The sequence below is a fragment of the Tribolium castaneum genome, chromosome 3 (genome assembly GCF_031307605.1).
Source record: "Tribolium castaneum strain GA2 chromosome 3, icTriCast1.1, whole genome shotgun sequence".
Classification (NCBI taxonomy): Eukaryota; Metazoa; Arthropoda; class Insecta; order Coleoptera; family Tenebrionidae; genus Tribolium; species Tribolium castaneum.
The window spans coordinates 17,423,067-17,443,186 of record NC_087396.1 but is presented as its reverse complement, the minus strand read 5'-3'; the positions used below and the strand labels follow the sequence as shown (position 1 = coordinate 17,443,186).

At 33.3% G+C, this 20,120-nt stretch overlaps 1 protein-coding gene and 1 long non-coding RNA gene across 40 annotated transcripts in view; one reads left to right on the top strand and one right to left on the bottom strand.

Annotated features, from left to right (window-relative positions):
• The window catches only part of shot (short stop), a 67,206-nt gene extending 51,120 nt beyond the window's left edge, over positions 1-16,086 (bottom strand). For 22 of the 39 annotated variants that reach the window (XM_015981679.2, XM_015981684.2, XM_015981693.2 and 19 more), the window contains exon 1: positions 1,917-2,140. Coding sequence is in view for 8 of the 39 variants with exons in the window: in XM_015981687.2 (XP_015837173.1) it covers positions 12,502-12,604 (103 nt within the window). In the remaining 31 variants the exon portion in view is untranslated. Of the gene's footprint in view, positions 1-1,916; positions 2,142-12,501; positions 12,623-15,666 lie in introns of those variants that run through there. The other 17 variants (XM_015981687.2, XM_015981690.2, XM_015981695.2 and 14 more) reach the window with 4 other exon arrangements.
• LOC107398249 (uncharacterized) lies at positions 3,158-8,409 on the top strand. The gene is made up of 3 exons (XR_001575150.2): positions 3,158-3,603; positions 3,654-4,939; positions 7,945-8,409. It is a non-coding gene; the product is annotated as an uncharacterized LOC107398249 (long non-coding RNA).
• Positions 16,087-20,120: the final 4,034 nt, after the last annotated feature.

Genomic DNA, 20,120 nt, shown 5'->3' with positions numbered 1-20,120 from the left:
TTCACGCAAATGGTAAAATTGCAACTTTTTTCTCAAGGATCGTAGGAAGTCTTTATTTAGATTTGTGATCTATTGTCTTGTAACAATGGACCTGCGACAGATCCTTGTGGTACAGCACCACTAATTTAGTGTTGTTACCTTGACACTTCTCTTGATAATCTAATAACTAGTGCATATAATTTATGACAAATAAAATATTATAAGATATTTATTATATGAAAAGAAGTAAAGTGGTCAGAGCCAAAGAAGGAATTAAAACTATTATTTTCAGTGCGTTACCGAGGAAAACGAGTTTAACTAAATAGGACGCATGTAAACACTTCTAATTTATTAAGATAAGGTAAAGTGCATTACGAAATCTAATAAATCAAGGAGCAAAAATAAAATTTTAAGAAACGTAATGTTAGAAGATTTTTGTAGCTCAGTGAGTTGTAAAAAACTGGTTTCCAGAACTAACGGACATTTCGACCTTCATTAGAACACTGGAACCCCTCGAAACTACTCTACTTTCCCTATCTCTCGATCAATTATTATTATTAGGCAAACTGGAAACGTTCCAGAAGTGCTTAAAACATAATCTTATCGTCTCAAGATCAGATGTTACAAATCATAGAGCACTTAACCATACTCTAGTAACCGCGAAAATAGAAAAACCGCGTTTGTAGACCAAACGTCTTGTTTGCATTGCAAATCCCGCTATTACTTGCCAAATATTTAGCGAAGAAAACTTACATTGCCTTCTCTTGGTCCGAAAACTCCTCACTCTAGGAATCACAACCTTTTTGCCCCACATTTTCAAACGACTGACCATAAAAACGACATTTTGTCACTTAAAAACGTATAAAACTAATGAAATAATTGGCAAAGGAGAGTCGCAAATGAAGACTTAATTGCACCTCCACCCAAAAATTTCTATTTCGGTCGCTCTCTAATTTATTGTAATTTTTACATTTTTTCAAATACAATGCCGCTCACTATGTAACAGCCTCGTCACCTGTCTGTGTTTATGTGTTGAAATAGTAATGTAAATAAATGAAAGGGATAAAGGGTGCATAAGAAATAAAATGTGGGTTAGTTTGTTAGAACTGAAACCAAAACAAATATTTAAATGTTACGTGCGTACATATTGTTAATTACGTAAGCTACGATATCATTTGATAACAGAATGGTTCGTATTTCTGAAGTTTTAAGCAACGAAACATTACACAAAAATACCAACCTTGAATTACAATTTGTTTTAAAGAAATTCATTAGTTCCGTTAGAAACTTATTTTGGGGAATTACCCCAAATTATTACAACAATAGTGTTGTTTAATATTCGCAACAAAGTACTACTTTACTATAAATATTAAACAGATAAGAGATAGGGATAATAACCAATATAGGTGACACACTGTAAAACGAAGTTTACATTGAGGCACTGATTCCTCATTGCAACAAGCAAATTTTCAAAAAGAACCAACATTCAAAATTTGTAAAAGCAATATACACTCTCTCCATGGCACAAAATACTTTACTTTCATTTTTAACTAATTAAGACACAATTAAATTTGATCCAAAATCCATCTATAATTCGTGGCTGAGTAATGAAATGAAAGATAATCCTTAAATTCCAGAGTACCGACATTTAAATAAGTATCAGAAGATAACCAGATAATGAAAAGACATCAAGGCCATATAAAATTAAATTATCGGCCAATTAATTATTCGATAAAAATCTACAACCAAATAACAATTTTTTCTCTATCAGATTTAAATAAATCATATTCTGTGGATTCTTAGATGAGCCATCTCTATTTTTGGCGAGTAGCCTTTGCACATATCCTCAACCCTCAACTCCGGTCCCCATGCTATCCAGTAGCCTGACCCAAACAGTCCATCGTACGTTCAAGGTCAACCGGCTCTGCATACCTCACCTTTGCATTTGCATGCCACTGAAAAATCTCGCAGAGGTCACCACCGGTAACCTAACCTTAAACGAAACCAAAACACCATCGCGTTTTTTCGTAAGGCACACGGGATTCGGTCGCACGCACTGCAGTCAGTTGCATTCGATACATGGTACACTGTTTCGATTCACCATATGGGTTTATTCGTTCGGTGAGGTCGGTGTGCCCACGTAGATAATCGAGTACATGTTGGTAGCTTTGCGGTTTCGAATCGACTAGTCACCTGGTTGAAGTTAGGCGCATGCGCGACTTATGTAATTGAGAAACCGGCTTAAGATAGTATAGAGATGGGATATTTTGGGCCGAAGATGAGGATTTTGGATGAGAATAGGTTAGGGTAAACTACAACTGCATCATGTTAGGTGGTATCAGAGATGGGCATATTTCTATTCGTAAATACGAATACGTTTGTATCTATACAACTGCCAATCTATAGTAGTTTTGAAGTATTCTTCAAATACTCTGAAATGCCGAAAAGCAAAAATCTTTTGAGAATCTAGTTTCATATCTACAGGGTGAGTCAATGGTGGGTTATTTCTGAATTTTTCTTAATATGCAACCAATAATACTGATTCCATATGACCAAATCGGTAGTGGTTAAAAATTTTCAAAATTAAACCACGATTACATAGTTCTGGGTATTGTCAAGTTTGTCTTGACAGTTTTATTAAAATTTCATTATGAACTATTGTTATTAAAAAGACAAAAAAATAATGTTTGGTTAAATGTATGTTTTTAAAAAATACTTAAACGAAGTTCCAAGTGGTAAGTGTAATTGGTATTTTTGATTGCATCTTAGGACATGTCAGAAAAAACGCACTATTGTCTCACCCTGTACAGCTACTCAAAGTAAATTTTACGTTTTCCAACCTTAAAATTAAAAAAATTTATGTAAAAGAAGACAATAAAGACATCATCGCATATTGCAAACTCCTGATAAAATGAACTGGTTTAGTCGGTCGCTTGAAATGCATTATAACCAATGTTTGCTGTACTTTTTTGGTCCCCAAAGTTTTTATTAAACCATTTGTGACATTGTGGTAAATTGCAAAGGAAACAGATATTCCCAGAAGCATGATTATTGTATTTATATTTCTTGTTTATCTCTGAGACAAATCTAAGGTATTTTAATCGCGTATTAGAAGATAATTACGTCAAAATAACAGTTATCATTTCATTTAACAATTAAAACTATCAATTATAGTTAATAAAAATAACTGACTTCAACACGTAAGCATTTTGTTTTCTCTGATCTATCAAAATGTTTCACATATTTTTACCAAAAACATCATCGTTATCCTTCCATTTTCAGCTTTTTTATTTTTCACAAACAATTCTCTCACAGATAAAATTTCCTCTGGCATAAATCATAAGCAAACGCTTCGGGTCGATTTTTTCAATTGAGAAATTTGCATTCTAGAAATCCTTTGTAAGGTCGTATTAATACAAATAATCCGACACTTACAACCATAAAAGGTAAATCATTTATGTAAACACTTGAAATAACAAATTTCAAACCCATTAACTTGTTGTTTATTTCAGCATTCGCATAAAGTAGCCCAAAGCATCCTTAATCCGTATTTATTAATTATAGGGGAGACCGGAATCATCGCGACTTATTTATGAGAAAAAAAACTTGTAGCAGCATCAAAGGGTTGTTTACGTTAAAAAAGTTGGTTTATATTTTGAAGGAAGCTTTTGTAGGTTGGGAGCTTTCATTAAGAAAAATAAACATTGCCGGGAAGTTCCCGACACAATTCTGGTTTTATTTTTCCAGAGATGATTAATGACGAAAATAATGATGAGAAAAAGTAATTAGAGTTTGGCCTTTATTGTAACAAGAAACAATTAAAATGGAATTATGTATACACGTGAGGTGAAGTATCGCAGAAAGGACTTGAATCGATTTCCTCCTTATCCAATTTGAACCGAACCCACCCAAATGCACTTAGATGCAATGAGTCACTAAAGCCTCCTTCAACGACAAGGTTGTTGTCCTCTGCAGAAGCCACAGCCTCATCTTTATGTGAGACCGAATTACCATCACAGTACGACTTCCAACGGTATCTTCTCTTGTCCCATATGGGAAAAGAAAGGCATTCTAAGTTCGTTTAAGTCGATCGGAAACGAAGAAAAAATCGCATTACCTATCAACCCACGGAATGTGTGCCATTGGAAGAGAAGTTGTGTAGATTCCTTTCATCGAGATGTTAACGAATCGAAATTGCTTCTCGAGTATCACAAGTACACAACTTAAACCTCAATTAGTGGAGTACTTATGCCAAGATGCTTGATGCCACTATTTATTGAGGTGCGACCTTTTGCACTCCATGAAAGAAATATATTTGCGATTTCTCCCCTTATCAAAGGCTTACATAACGTTTCTACGATTGCATATTTCGAGTGGGTTTTACTAGACTTACAGAAAAAATATTGTGGGCTTGGAGTGGGTTTTCCTGAACGACCCTGATCCAAATGGCAATGTAAAAATTCTTACCATCTGCGAGTAATTCGCTCGAAAATACACGCCCTAAAGTGTGAACTATTTTTTTCGGATAGCTTAAGCAATTTATTGGAAAGCCATATATCATATCAAATTATCGATTAAATGTCGGTCTAATGGTATTAATAGATGAGTATTAAATAGATTAATTCCTTGCCTTTAGGGAATGGAATTGATTCCGCCTTCTCACGACTATAATTAAATTATAAACACATTTTAAAAACAATTCAGGCATGAGCTCTCTTTAGGATGAGTGGCACGTTTTGGTCACACTCCAAAATTTGTCAGCACCTGACCCTAAGGTTAACAAATTAATTCGAAATAAATTTTGACCCCTGACAATTCAAACTAACCGTAAAATTAACGGTAAATCATCACTTATCGAAAAATTTCCAAAGCACGTCCAAACGACTCGAAAACGCGCATCCAAGCAGTGAACGAACCAATCGTGTAGGTGTTGACATTTTCCGATTTGGTGAATTTTTCGGTAAGTTCATTTATGTATTTGTGTTAATGAGATGACGATGTGGGCGTTGCTGATTTTCGACAATTAATTAGATCATTATGTAACGCCAAATTTTACTTTCATCGAAAAGGTTGTGAAAATTGACGAAAATTATCAGTGTTCCAGTAAACACGCAAATGGCTGTTTATTTAAGAAACACATGTTAGGGGATTACGTATTTAATCCCGGAAATGGGGACCAGGAAGGGTGGGTTCAGTTGCAAATAGGGTAGATTTCGTGCTAGAGAACTATTAATTTTGATTATTTTGTCAAGGTGTTAACGATGTATGAATATGCCAAAGAAATAAATCCTCATGGGCTTTTCGCATAAATATTCATTAGAATTTGTACTTTTTAAACCTTATTTTCAACATTAGTTTACTTTCCTGTACTGATTATTGATTAATAAATATTTCGCTTATAAGGAAAGTCGTTAATTTGTTTCTCTTATCTCATTAGATATCTAAAAATATTTAGCAAGGCTTTATCAAATTTCGTCAATCAATAAGTGATTGTCAATCAATTCAATCAATCATTAACGGTTTGTGTTTGTTTAGGTGTCTCTTTACTTTACCTTAAAAAAATAGGATATTTTATTCCTTAGTGAAAATCAAATCACATACGAAACAAATGAAATAAATGGCGCTCTCTGTAGCTCGACACGCTAACTAGAAGCACCGGTAAAGTAGAGAACTGTTAATGATATTTAAAAAGTTTATTGCGGCGGCAAATTTTTGAACTACACATAAAAATACCGGTCAGTAAACCTTGACAAGGTCAATAAAACCCGAAATAAGTATTGTTTCATAACAATTAATGCTCTTCAATTAATTAAAATACATAAGAGCATTTATTTAAATAATTAATTTAATTGCCGGTCTTTCATTTGATGATTTTAAAACAGTAAACTTGTTCATTTTATCTACAAATTTGGAATTTCAATATTAAATATTTATAGTGTTGTTAAACAAAACGCTGTGTAAAGAATGTAACAGCTTCTGTAAAAGTCTTTGACTTATGTATGCGCTGTTGCAATTTTTAACACGTTCGACCTATTAAACGATTAATTATAGGCTATTAGTTATCTTTTATAAGCTTTGACATTTCAAACGACGTGTTTACTAAAAGACACTCCTCTAGAATTGTTTATTGATGATCTGTTTTGGTATTTCCACGTAATTCTGGCTATCACAATGTATTTTTACGTAATGTAGTAAAAAAAATTATTTTATTTTTTGGATTCTCCTTATATTTTTAATTAGAGCAGAAAATTTTTATCTTTGTGACAAACTTACGTACATTCTTTGCAGACAAGAAGGAAGAAGGAAGACAAAATTGAACGCAATTTTAATAAGCTGGTAGGACTATAAATAGATTTTCTGTCTGGAAAAGCTAGATAATGAAAAGCAATTTTAAGTAATTTATTTCCGGTTAAACCTGCGATAGTATAAGCGGCTATCCATACTAAAACGTAAGGTAATAAGTTAATAACCTATCACTAAAAAACTACTTTATGGACACACTTCCGTAACAATACCATTTAGATACGATCAGACATTGTCTCAGACAAAATTGCAATCTAGCCGTCTTTACTACATTACTCTAACCGTGAAAAAAACCGTCTCCACCTATTATAATTAAACCCACAAGAACTAATGACTAACCATGAACAAAAGCCAGCATAAATGCAAATCCCAAGAGTAATTTCCCGACATGGTGCAAGACCAACCATAGAAAAATTAACTTCAACTTTGATGGATGATGTATTATAAAATAAATAGTGCGTGATAGCTTGAAAAAAATGCGCAAAAGTTAGACGTCTTAGTGAAACAAGTGTGATCCTCACATTTCCTGACTGAAAAAGAAACGATTATGATATGATTAACGAATTTAAATTTGATGGTATTTGGGGATAACATTTTCACCCCATTTTTTTTTCGTGTCGAAGGACGACACGCGAATATTATGGTAAGTAGGAGGTAAGTATTATTTTATTGCAACCACGTGTTGAAAAGTCTCATGTGTGGTTTAGGTTACATCACAATAGTAATGCATCATCCTAAAAGAGATTGTTACGGTGAGGAAAGATAAATTACTGCTATCTCGAAAGGTGTCAAAAGTAATAAAACACAACTGTTACTTATAAATAATTTATATTCAGAAATATGACTACAGTTTTACCTCACAAAAATGACGGAACACGGAATTGAAATAAAAGAAAGGTATTTCTATACGGTAAAAAAACCTATCAACGAAAATATGGTTGCAAAAATAAATAAATTCAAATAAATTCCCACTATTGTAGCAAATAAAATAAATGATAAAAAGGTTTATGGAATTTGTAACCAAATATTTAAATATCGATAAATTTTCCTGAATTCTGAGAATTATTTTACATATTTACTTACTTTTATTTTTTAATATTTACTCACATTTATTGGCCACAAAACATGTTTAAAAATATATACTGTGAAGATTTTATCTTATTGAACATTGGGGTATGGAAATGTTTATGGGGCACTGACATGGACTTTTTGTACCTGACACAAGATAATACAATTAAAAGTATTATGTGTGTTATGTAATGTCCAGCGAAGTAAATTATTTACCACACAGAAGATCTAAAAACTCTAGTAAGTGCTGTGATGTTTAGGAAAATAAATATATAAACTTTTTTTAACTTATAGTTACAATGACATTTGAATTTCAAACTGTCTGAGAGAAGCTCCCAGTTAAAAAATGTTCGATTTCCTCAAGCGTAAAAATCTCATTTTGCTGCTTTCAAATAAAGATCCATCTGAATAATACTCACATTTCTTATTAAAATGATTTACGCTGAAAGGCAGTTCACAATTAGACAACATAATTGTAAAAAAACAACATTCACTGAAAACTACGCTATAAAAGCGTACCGCCCAACTGCCCAGGCCTTTACTATGAATGAAATTAATCCGCTAATTGCGTAATGGTCCATTTACGGCATGCAGATTATGGTGCACCATCGGGCAAGGTCAAGGACCCAACCGGTGCAATAAGTTGCCGCTTGCTGCACTTGAGAACAAAGATGGGGCGGACAGACACGGAAAGGGTTTCTTGTTCGCATGCGGATGTGGGTAACCCAACAGGTGGCATGCCAATGAACAAAGCTTTTTGCGGGAAGCCGGAAGAGGAGAAACGGCAACGGTGGATAAAGAAACGAGAAGTGATCGAGTTTGGATTGTTTTAAAGGTTTTCTCACACCGTATTTCGTGATTTCACACAGAATGTAGTTGCCTTGAACCCAAAAGAAGCCCACAGCAGAAAAAAAGTCCCAAATATGTAACTAATTTTGCTAATACGAATAAATAATTCGCATTCGGTTTCAATGATCATCCATCATCTCCTCAAGTTGACCACTAAGAGACATGGCTACTTATTAACTTCCCAACTACTGTTCTTGCGAACCCATTACGAATCCCATCAAAATAAATTAAGATATAAATCTTTAAACCGTCAAACAATGACCTCCATGCGTTACGTAAGTAGGTATCATTTTAATAGGACAAACTTTCGTTTTTTAGTAAAAAATTCACGTCTAGACTTTATGATAAGAATCAGGTCACTATCAAATTACTGAAATAAAACGAAATGAAAGTTTGCTAAAATTGGCATTTTCTACATTTAACCTTTAGCCCAGAGCTCTGCGACGCATTTTTCTGCCAATTGTTAACTTTTGCCCTTCGTATTCTATTGGTGTAACACCCACAGCATTCACAATAAGAAAAGTGGCATAATCTTAGATATTCTTTGAAATAATTATATGAACCGCTAATAAAGTCATAAAGGAAATTACATAAAAATAGCCAATTTACGGCAAATTCCTTGATATTTAAATTCATTATTACAAGCACAGTTTCATTCCCATGGCATTGACATACAAGTTAATTAAGACTCAATCAGGTTCTTCGATTAAAGCAAAAGTAAACCCAATTTTGTTCCTCGTTGAACATACAAAGACGTTATCATTCTGAAGTCTCGTAAAATAAACCAAGTTGCAATTATTTACGTGAGGTGACAGACAAGACAAAGAACACGTGAGAACCGGAGCCAGACAACCAGAGTTTAGTCTAACGAACAAACTTTTTTGTTTTGGAGAAAGTTAAAACATGATCTGTTTCTTCTCGATGATCTGTTTGAGTCATCGGAATTCTTTGCATATATTCACCACGATTATCTCGGTTCATTCATAACCGCACAAAATCCTGGGTTATAAACACGCGAGTTTAGAATTACGACCAAATTATCCCACTAATGCTCAAACTTTGAAATTATTCGCTATGGTTTAGAGACTTGAATTGGTCACATCAAGGTTGAATAATTTGCAAACACTCTCAGCAAACAACGATTTGTAGTAGTGTGTTTAGCTAGTCGTACATGTGTAAAAAATCTGTCAAAGCAAACACATTGTCGTAATTGATTTGTGGTACAAGATCAAAATAAGATAATTTCAATAGAGGTTAAATGACAAATGAGTGATCGCAAAGGTCGTACTATTTTTAGCACGGACGCGCGAATTGCTCTTTGATGTGTCTTAGTAAATAAAACGCCAAAACGAGAGATAGAATTAAAGTTAAAAAACTGGAGAAGTGCCAATTAGTACCCTGAGGTATTGAAAAATCTAAAAGTACTTTAATTGGTCAATTATTTTGATCTCATGTGATTTTACTCAGTCATGCCTGCCAAGCTATCAGGAAGACCATCGATACCTTGGAGAATTTCGAGCGTATCTGTAGACTCACGACCAAAAGCACCGACGTGGAACGAGTAAAGTGATTTAAAATCGTGACATCAACATTATAGATGAGTCGCAAAGACAAGAAAAATCAAAACTGAAATGACACCAAAAAGACGACTTGTAATTGGCACTGTTTTTTATTCTTATTAAGCGATATAATGAGCAGTCAGAGCAAAATAGAAGATTTATTACATTCTTCGCCACTTCTGACCGTATAATTTTGTTATCAATCGTCTCTAATGACCATAACAGGTTTCAACATCCGCTGGTTCTCTGAATGTGGCACTACTTTAGCTACAACCATTTACAATTCTATGGGGTCCCATTGCTTCCTTCTAAGGTTTTCAACACTTCCTCTTTCGTAACACTTACAATAACAGAATCACAAAAATTAGAATCACGATGAGTGCCACTTTCGGATTTTGCCTCCCCACGGTCTTGACCAGCAGATAAATAGCAAACAGCAAAATGAAAAGACGTGCCAACATTTCAAAATTTTGACAATTGTGTCAAACAGCTGTTTAAACAAATTATTTCATCAAGTGGACAGCTGAGTGACCCGACCTCAGCCTCATCGGAATGAAATGATCTCAAAGCAAATACACGACTCATCATTGGCATAAATTCGTTCTCGACGTGACAGTACAGTTTGTCAAATGAGCACGTATTGCAGGAATGCCGCGCTAGCAGGATAACTGGAAGCTTCCTGCAGCACTTGCAGACTCAGTGATAAAAACCGAGTGTCCAGTGTCAACATCGCACCACGGTGCTAATTGGAGGCAAATCGCAAATGTACAACGAGTAATATCAATTAAGTAATTAAAGTTTATTCTCGCATATGACTAAGGTTACGATGGAACCTGTTACAGGTGTTTTCAATTGAGAGAGTCTGAAAGCATTTTGTTGACGTTACCGATTTACATAATTGTGCCTTATGAACTGATGAAAAAACAAAACTATCAATTTTGTTGATCTTTCGACACGTCGGTTGGAATTTTAATACATCCACTGTATGCAAAGACGCTAATTGGACGTAATTTCAAACTAACTGTGTTTAATTGCACCATTTTCCCATCATTTTGTGGAATTATGAGTAAATGGAGCACGCCTGCCATGTATGGAAAATCAGCAGACGCTGAGTAGAGAAAAACGCAAAACAATATTTATTTTTAATCCTTTGTTATTGTGATTTAATGACTTTCCATTTCGCAAACGCTTGTTACAATTATATTTCATTTCCATTAACGCAATTAATGTTTCACTCCAAAGGTTTTCTTTTCAAATCTTTCATCTACTGGTTTTTAATTAATTCTAACACCTTAATAACCGTTTTAATTCGACTTGTTAGTTATGCCAACCACAATATGTGTTGTCTGAATGCCGCTTTGGTCTTAATTATAATAGCCAACATACCAGAACAAAATTATCTGCAATAATTCTGCATCGAATTAAAAAAACATATTTTAAAAATTCCGGAAGTTCCTACCTACGTAATAATAAACAATGATCTGATGATCTGAATAAAAAAATTATGTTTATGAAAAGAATAACGCGCAAGTATCTCGACTTGTGTTGTTTAGAAACTTTATCAGTGTTGTTAATAATATTGCTACACCTGTATTAATTATAGTAAACAATCTCAGAGTGAGAAAAACTCGCATGCACTCGTACCAATCCCTTCTAATTTCCCCAAATCCCCAACTTTCCTTAATTTAGCTCTCACTTCGTTAATTTCCCGCATCGATCGCCCTTTGCACGCAAATTAACTTGTTTTACCTTGATTGGAAACTAAACGATATAATAATCGTCTGATTACGACTTGCCGATCAAGAAATTATTATACTGCGTAACGATGGGAAGTACACGTTTTCTCACTTCCGGCTTCGTGAGGTGAAGGTCGGAAGAATTCGTTCAAATTTTTTATCAATGATTTATTTCAAGAGCGTGAAGGTTGTCTATGAGATGCAAGCCGCCAAGGCTATTACTAAAGAAAAACGCAAGAATACTTGCTACTGTTGATGGTGAAACACTGGAGGTTTTAATGAGCAATTTAAAGTTTTTTGAACCGGAATTTTTGCTGCGATTAGTAAAAAAACATTCATCTCTCTTGCAAACGGTACAGGAAGGTCAAAAATTACAAGACTTGGACAATAAACGGCATGCCAACCGTCAATAAGTCATGTCCTGTAATCTGAAGAATTTCAATTGTATTGCTTGCTGTTCAAGTATTTTCTTGCTTGAAGTTCCATTTTGAAATAGACCACGAATTTAATTTTAGGAGCGGCGTCTAATTTAAGAATTTCGTTAATAATAACCGACAAAACCAAATCTCTTCAGGATGTGTTTTAAAAAGCAGAATGGGGTTTTCCTGTGAGAGCCAAAAATGTCACTCTGACTCACAATTATGTACATTTGTGAGTCAAGAAGGCAAAACTGGGACATGTGAAGCATTTCCGGAGTTTCACTAAACGCGAAATACCGAAAATCCTACCTATTCTTAGCAAGTGACTTGTATATTTTAGCGTGACTCAATTCGAATCATTTTAACAAAATTGAAGATTTCTGACCCACACATATCAATTACGTCCCTGCACGCTCCATTAGCTAATTAACAATTAGTTCCAGTAATTAAATCTAATTATTTAGCCAGTGCCGTGTAAAACAAATTCAGATTTTTAAGATACAACGCTGAACTAACTGTCAAAAAATGCCATAAAACAATTCGCGATAAAGCATCAATCACGCAAACTGTCTAAAAATACTTGTTTACCTGCAATTCGAAGGACGGCCCTATCAGCGCTATCAAGGGCCAGGACGGATAAAGGTTGCTCGCGGGTCCATTCCTGAAGGGTGGGATCCTTGTCAAAATCCATTATTCAAAGCATAGTTTTCTGAAACAATTCGAAAATGTTGCCAAACTAACCTTATTCAATTCTTATCAAAATTAGTTGTCGTAAAATCGCCATTAATGTAAATACCAGTATTGTTTAACAATAGAAATCAAATCAGTCGAAACAATTAGAAATTTTAATCAAAAATCCAGTAATTGTGCATAAAAATCTAAAGCATTAAAGTTTTTTCTGGTGTAATTATGAGTGACTAAAAGTGCCGAATAATTCGACGAAAATTCCCAGTCAAAACAGCAAAACATTTTAATTAAAAGAGAAAAAATCAAAATTAGTCGTTGCCGGAACTTTAATAAATAAATCATTTTTTATTTTGCTTGGCCATGACATCGCCACGACCATTTGTGGTCCCCATTAGATTTTTTTTACGTATGGCAGTGGTTTGGAAACATAAGTGCACTAGATCTGTCTAATTAAAAATTCGATTAAAATTCTTGATTAGTCAAACTTTGGTAAAATGCCATTTGAGACTACACACAAAATCGGCAATTTCACGCGTTAATTGTTACGTAAACGTGCAATCGATTCAGCTGTCAGATAAATTGAGAATTTTCGTAAATTATTATCTAATAGTTGGCGATTCATGGTGCCCCGATAAAAAGCCGTTGGACTAGTTTACGTTTGGCGCATACCACTTTTGTTTACTTTCACCTAATATGGAATAAAGTCACGTGCTTCGAAAAATGCTTCAGCGGTTTTTACGTGGGCAAAATGAATAAATGGTTTTTTTAATTGTTGAAATCGAGGTTGGAAGAGTTCACGACTCTTTCAGCATTGGCAATAACCATGAATCAATGAAACTTGTAAAAAGCGATTATTTACGACTGACAATTACAAAAATGCGTAATAGAAGAAGAGTTTATAGAGGTGCTAAAGCTGTCATGACGACTTCCTGATTACACCCTCGAAACACCTGAGAAAGCCAGAGGACGTTAAACCTGAACCTGGTGACAGGTTGCTCGACACATCAATTTCAGTTTACAAGACTGACTCGGGAAACAATTTTTTGTGTATTATCCACTCTTTATTCATAAACTAATTAAACCAGTTTCAACAAATTTCGAGTCAGTGCTGCCAACACGTATTAATTGTTTACTCTTGGGAAAAAATTCTAGAAGGCAAAAGTTCACAGAACTTCTCACAATAAACAGACTATGAACTAAGCAAACTTTACACCAACTAGTTTAATAAAAAATGATAAGGTGTAATCAATTATGTGATAAAACAAAAGCTATAAACAATAAAAATATTTCACACTATACAGACTCATTTTATTAGTTTTCAACAGTAAACGTAAACTGAGCAAAAGATGTCCTTTGTTCGATTCTACTGTAAAAGCATTTGTGTTCAAATGAAGCAAAATAATTTGACAGTTGAGTGACCCTTGTCTCTTGCAAATACTGGCAATCCAGATTTTTTAACCGTTAAGTGGTAAAGGTAAACTCCATTCACGTTAAGAGTTTGCCTCTCAACGACAAAAATCCGGGTCCGTTTCCAAACAATCCAAACCAAACGTCACTATTTTTTGGCTGAAAATTTACCAATAAGAGACTGTCACAAGAAAAAAATACTGAAATTTCATTCATCCTTTATTATTTATGATAAATTTATCATTGCATGTCACAAAAACGTGTTTGACCTAGTGCCAGTGAACGTAAATTGTTTTTTTAGATCCATTCATTTAACCATTTCGTTAAAGTAATTTTTTATCGGCTGTATAATCGAGGTAAAGATACAAATAATATGAATTACTTGATTGATTTATTCTGTTTTATGTATTTACGGAATTGTTTTGAATTTTTTTTTGCATCTTATACACTAGAACACCGATTGTAGAAACTAGAAAGCATATACTAATTGGAAATAGAATTTTTGAATACACCAAAAATGTGCCTTTTGCTTGTTCATTGATACACATATCTCGAAAACAGTAGGTGTTACAAAAAAAACTTGTGATGAACAAAATTAATTAAGCTGATAAAACTTTGTACGAGATGATGTTTATCTCAAAAAAATTTCGACTCGGCTTTTGATATATAATCTGTTTAAAAACTATAAAAACGCCAATGTAGCATTATACTAAATTATTTTTTTAAACAAGGTTGGTAAAAATGTAAAATAGTTATAAATGATGAGATCTCTTGAAAATATAAATTACACTATTATTTTTTTGAAGTGCACGAAAAATTTATAACAGCTTATTTTAAGAGAAAATGCGACGTTGGCGTTTTTATAGTTTTGAAGCAGCTAATAGGAAATAGGTAGGTTTTATTTGCTACTTTGCCTCCTGACACCCTACATTTTAAAAACCGCAAGATGTTCAGGGGTAGTTTTAAATAGTGCCAACAATTTTCCAACTCGTAGTTGGTGTAAATTAAAAACGACAGAGTAGTAATTGTAATGTAATTTTAGTTTTTCAAATTATAAGTACATATTAAGAATACAACATTAAACTAGAGAAAAAATACTTAGAACTACGTTTTGGACGCTCTGCACAATTTTTGACAATTTTTAAATCCTATTACAAACCAGGAAAAGTTTAACAGACTTCTAAGGCAAATTATCTTTTGTGTTTTGTTGTATTCTCGTAATATCTTCTTAACGCTCAAGTGACCACAAGCTGAGCAAAAATAAATAAATTTAAAGGATAATAGTTTCTAAGAGGCGTAACAAAAGTTTGGATAGCCTCTGACGAAATCAACTTGATCTGAATTAAATTCATGGTTAGGTAAATAAACAAATCTGATTTAAACCTATAGATACCGAAATAACTTCAAGATAAAGATTAAAACAGGTACATTTTCTTTTTCTTTATTTAAATGTCATTAATAAATAGAAAGATAATCGAATTTTTATTATTTCGACACGTCATTGTCAGTTTAAATGACATTTGAAAAATTTCCGTCGTCCTTGTGTCAAAAAGCAGGTGCAGTAACCTAATTTGAAAGTCCTCCCAACTGGGGGAAGTACTCAAAAACCCGCCAAGAAGTCGTTTCGACACCAAATTTCCAGAAATCACCCGAACTCACCTCGAATATAACAATTTCACTAGAATCATGATAAAAATTGTTAACAATAAAACCCACTAATCATTATCACTAAACGTTAAATTCGCACATCAAGCAACCTTTGCCACAACACTGTTGACAATGTCGCACTCCACCGCCACACACACACTGTAAATTATTTTAATTCTAGGGTGAACTGGGGTGAATCACTGAGAGGTTAGAAATAAAAATCAATACTGGCACGAACGCGGACAGCACGTGCACGTTTCAAGTCGATTCGACCCTTTTTATGTCATTTCGGGTTCGAGTGGTTTTTGGAAAATGTCGACCCGATTTGACAGCATGGGGGCTACGTTGATATGCGATGATGTTTCAAGGCGAAGGCAAACGAACCACACTTGCCCACGACGTCGCAAGTACTGTCAGTGAAATGCAACGTTGCCGTTGCCGGTGGCTGCACCGTGCTAGTCGTTTCGCTGTGATAAAGTTGTGGGGAGGCTCGCTACTAAAATAATTTTCGGAAATTGGGGCAATGGCAAGATCCAAATTGCGAAAAGTGGCAACACTGAACTGGTTTCAGATAAGCCAAGTCATTTAGTGATAAAACTGATAAAATAAAAACATTAACATATGGTATATCTAATGTTTACCAAAAAATGATTATATTCATAATTATTTTTCTCGTCTAATTGGTGGATTTTTCTGAAACTGCATTTGTCACTGGATTTTATTATAACCAAAATCATGGGTTACAAAAGTACGTGTAATAATAAAAAATCTTTTTTATACTTTGTGTTTATAATACGTTTATTAACGTCTATCAGTAGGAGTCGTTTATGGCTAAGTACAATGTACTTTAATGAATTTAGGGATATTTAGATTTTAAGAGTTTTATCGAAAATCGATTTAATCATCATTTTTTTATTTATTATTATTTATTATTTATTACTGTTATCAACTGACAGAAAATTTCTTCGACCATATTTTTTTTTAATAAAATAATAAAGGGGGCGCAAAGAATAAAAAATTGCATAAAATACTCATTTTATAAAACTTGTTTTTTAATATATTATAAATGAATATGAACTATTTTTTGCTAAAATAACCTATGAGCTGTCTCAAAGCTATAAAAATTAACTGTTGTAAATGATTCGTGCATTTCAGAAAAATAATAGCTAATGTAATTTATACTGAGAGATCTAATTAATCATTAATAACTCTTTTACAATTTTATCAATCTTATTTAAAAAAATAATTCGGTAAAATGCGATGTTGGTGTTTTTATAATTTTGAAACAGCTAATACTAGGCAAAATCATGAAATTGTCAAATCTAAAAATTCCGGTAAATCACGCGTTTCATAGAAAAAACAAAACGCATTAACTTCGACAGGATACATTTTCTGCATCACATGGTATATTTTTTTAAAAGAAAAATACTAGCAATAAAAATAGGATTTAAAAAATCTATTAAAAAGTAAATAAATATTCTTTTTTTTGTTGGTCACGAATACATTTTGACTATATAATATCAAAAAAATTAAAATTCATCAAAAAAATCACAATCTGTAGATGTTCTAACGCTGGGAATTATTTCCTAAGAAATTTACATTTTAGCAGATTTTTTAATTTAAAAAAATTTAAATTCATCGAAAAAATCACAAACTGTTGATGTCCCAACACTGGGAATTATTTCCTAGAAAACCGTTACAAATACATAATTTTCCTGCATAATTTTTAAGTACATAATTTTCCTGCATCAGTCGAAAACTAAAAACAAAATTTTATTCTTCAAAGACTCATCAGATTCTGAAAGAAACTTGGTTTCATACGTCTGTCGGACTGATACAGGCAAGCTGAGGCGTTGCTTTTAGGAGTTTTAGCAAGGAGGTTAGAAGGGTTTTAGCCTAAAACAACACAAGATACTTTTTTTATTTGGGAAGCCGATTCTGTTCAAATTAAAAATCAAAGGTCCATTGGCATTAAACAACAAAAACAATTGTTGCAGTTGTTTTTGTTGTTACAATTGCCATTTAATGAGTCGGAAGAGCTCACTATTACATTGATAACAATCTTACAGATTTGGTGCAGTTGTGTGGGCAGTGCTATCAGAATGCAGCTGCGGCATTCAGAGAATACGCGGACTAATAAAAAATAATAATAAAAGTAACATTATTGAAAATGTGGTGTCCATAGTAATAGAGTAGATTATTTGAAGCGTTCATCTCAAAACGGTAGGTAGACATAACTGAACTCAAAATTTGAGAAAACTTAAAAATTATCTCTAAATGAAAAAGGTTCCACAGAAAAAGAGTTTTTATTGAGATATCTTTTAACGACGTTTAAAGGGTATAATTTCTTTTTTCTTCAGATTAAAGAAGTCTAATACAAAAACTTTACACAATTGAGTCTTTTTTCTACTACTTAAGTGTGTAAAGTCTTTATATTAGACTTGTTTAATCTGAAGAAAAGGAAAATTATACTCTTGGAACGTTATTAAAAGATAAATAAATATAGTATGTTTTTATTTAGAACCTTTTTAAAAATCATATCTGTTATTAAAAACATTTTGTGAAGATAAATTAGGCCAAAACTCTTAACAATAATGTACCTCGTGTTAAAAGGAACGCCTCAACTTTACGGACACTCTGTATACATACCTACTACTTATATTAATTAACATTTCAAACTGAAATTTATTTAAAATGTTTTTAATTAATGAAAAAACTTGAGCAAACCGATTTAATAGTATATTACATAACGAGAGTGGAAAGTGAGTAATATAGTGCGAGTGAGAACCTTGACGCACCAGGCACCAGCCGAGTGAGGAAAGCTCACGAGTAAACGACAGACACTTTCTAGTGAGTTTTGTTCACTATTTTTCCTACGGCACTGAAAAAAACATCATTGATTGCAAAAATTTGCATTTTATTGGTAACTGATTCATCAGTATATCGAGACAGCAGTAGATTTTCATCTGAGAGTTGTGATGTCTCCACCTGCATCAACTGTTAGAGTGATAGCCGAGAACCGCCGAAATCAGTGTCTTATGTATTAGTTCTGGCTTTACGTTTTTTAAATTAAATAAATGGGTATTTACTTATCGAAGTTTAAAAGTTTGTTACGTTTGTTCACACCTGCCAGTTGTCTTGCTTCTGAGAGCCTTCTGAGCTCTTCTTTCATATAAATAAAATAGCAACATACTTGATAAAAGCAAACAATATTACGTTAGAAGCGTGAGTTATATTATAATAACTTATAAAAATAAATTGTGTCTAACGGACATCTTTCGAATAGTGTCGTAGGAAAACTTATTTTAGATACTGTTTTTCTATTTTATAAAAGTAGATTTCTTTACAGTCAGAACCATATCAAAGACTAGAAAAACCGCACATTGTTAATATTAATCCTTTCAATTTGTCCAGCTTTTTTCGAATGAGGTCAGTCTCAGTTCCAAGAGCAAACTTTTAATATTTTATGGTCTCGTAATAGCAAAGCCACATTGGCACGACTCGTTCATTATCCTTTAGACATAATATATCATGTTGAAAGACCTTAGGCACTGTTAAATGTTTACCCACTGGCCAAGTCCGGCCTCCGTCATCGATCCAAGAGAATTTATAACACGATGCTTGCAAACGCAAAATTGTCTTTTATTTTTATGTTTACCAACTTGATCAATAAATGCACTATCCAAACTACTAATTTTAACAAAGCCCAGACGGTGTATCACAGTTAAAATTTAATGAGAGTGAAGGGTGAGGTCCATTGAACCTCTCGGTATACATTTTTGATTAACTCCCTGATGAATTGTTACAAGAATAATTGCTGCACCAGTTCGTTACTCAATCGTCTCTCAAATCTATAAAAACAACAAAAGAAAAGTGCACAAGTCTCAAGAGTGGATCTCACAGGAAGAGATCAATAGTCTTTATCTTTAAAGGCGATGAAATGTTTGTTCATTAGTTTCGCTCTACTAATACCACAAAAAAATCAATTTTAAATTTTCAAGTCCATAAATTCGTCTAGTAACATTTAGCCGATTAAGTGACTTTAATCTTAAAATGGTATCTGAATGAACGACTTAATTACACATGAGTTATAACGTATATCGTATTATTATGTTCAATAATTTCATTATTTAATTAATTGAGTCAGTTATTGTAATCATCTATTCAACATTCACTTTCGACTTCCGGTAATTTAATAAAAGGAAAAATGTGTCATTTTTTATTTCTTCCAGCAAAAATTAATTACTTGATTTTATCTTGTGGGCCCGGAAGGCCTTTCTTTATCGTTAAAAATAATAACAGCTTGTGGTCTACATCCATTTCCTCACTTGATTACTTTATGGACTGGTTCTATTGACACATCTCTCGTTTTAACAATGATTTCACTAGTTTATTAACTGATGTCACTTTACGACTTTTAACAAAGCTGTGCCGCCACAAAAGCTGATATTTCATTGTAAAAATGT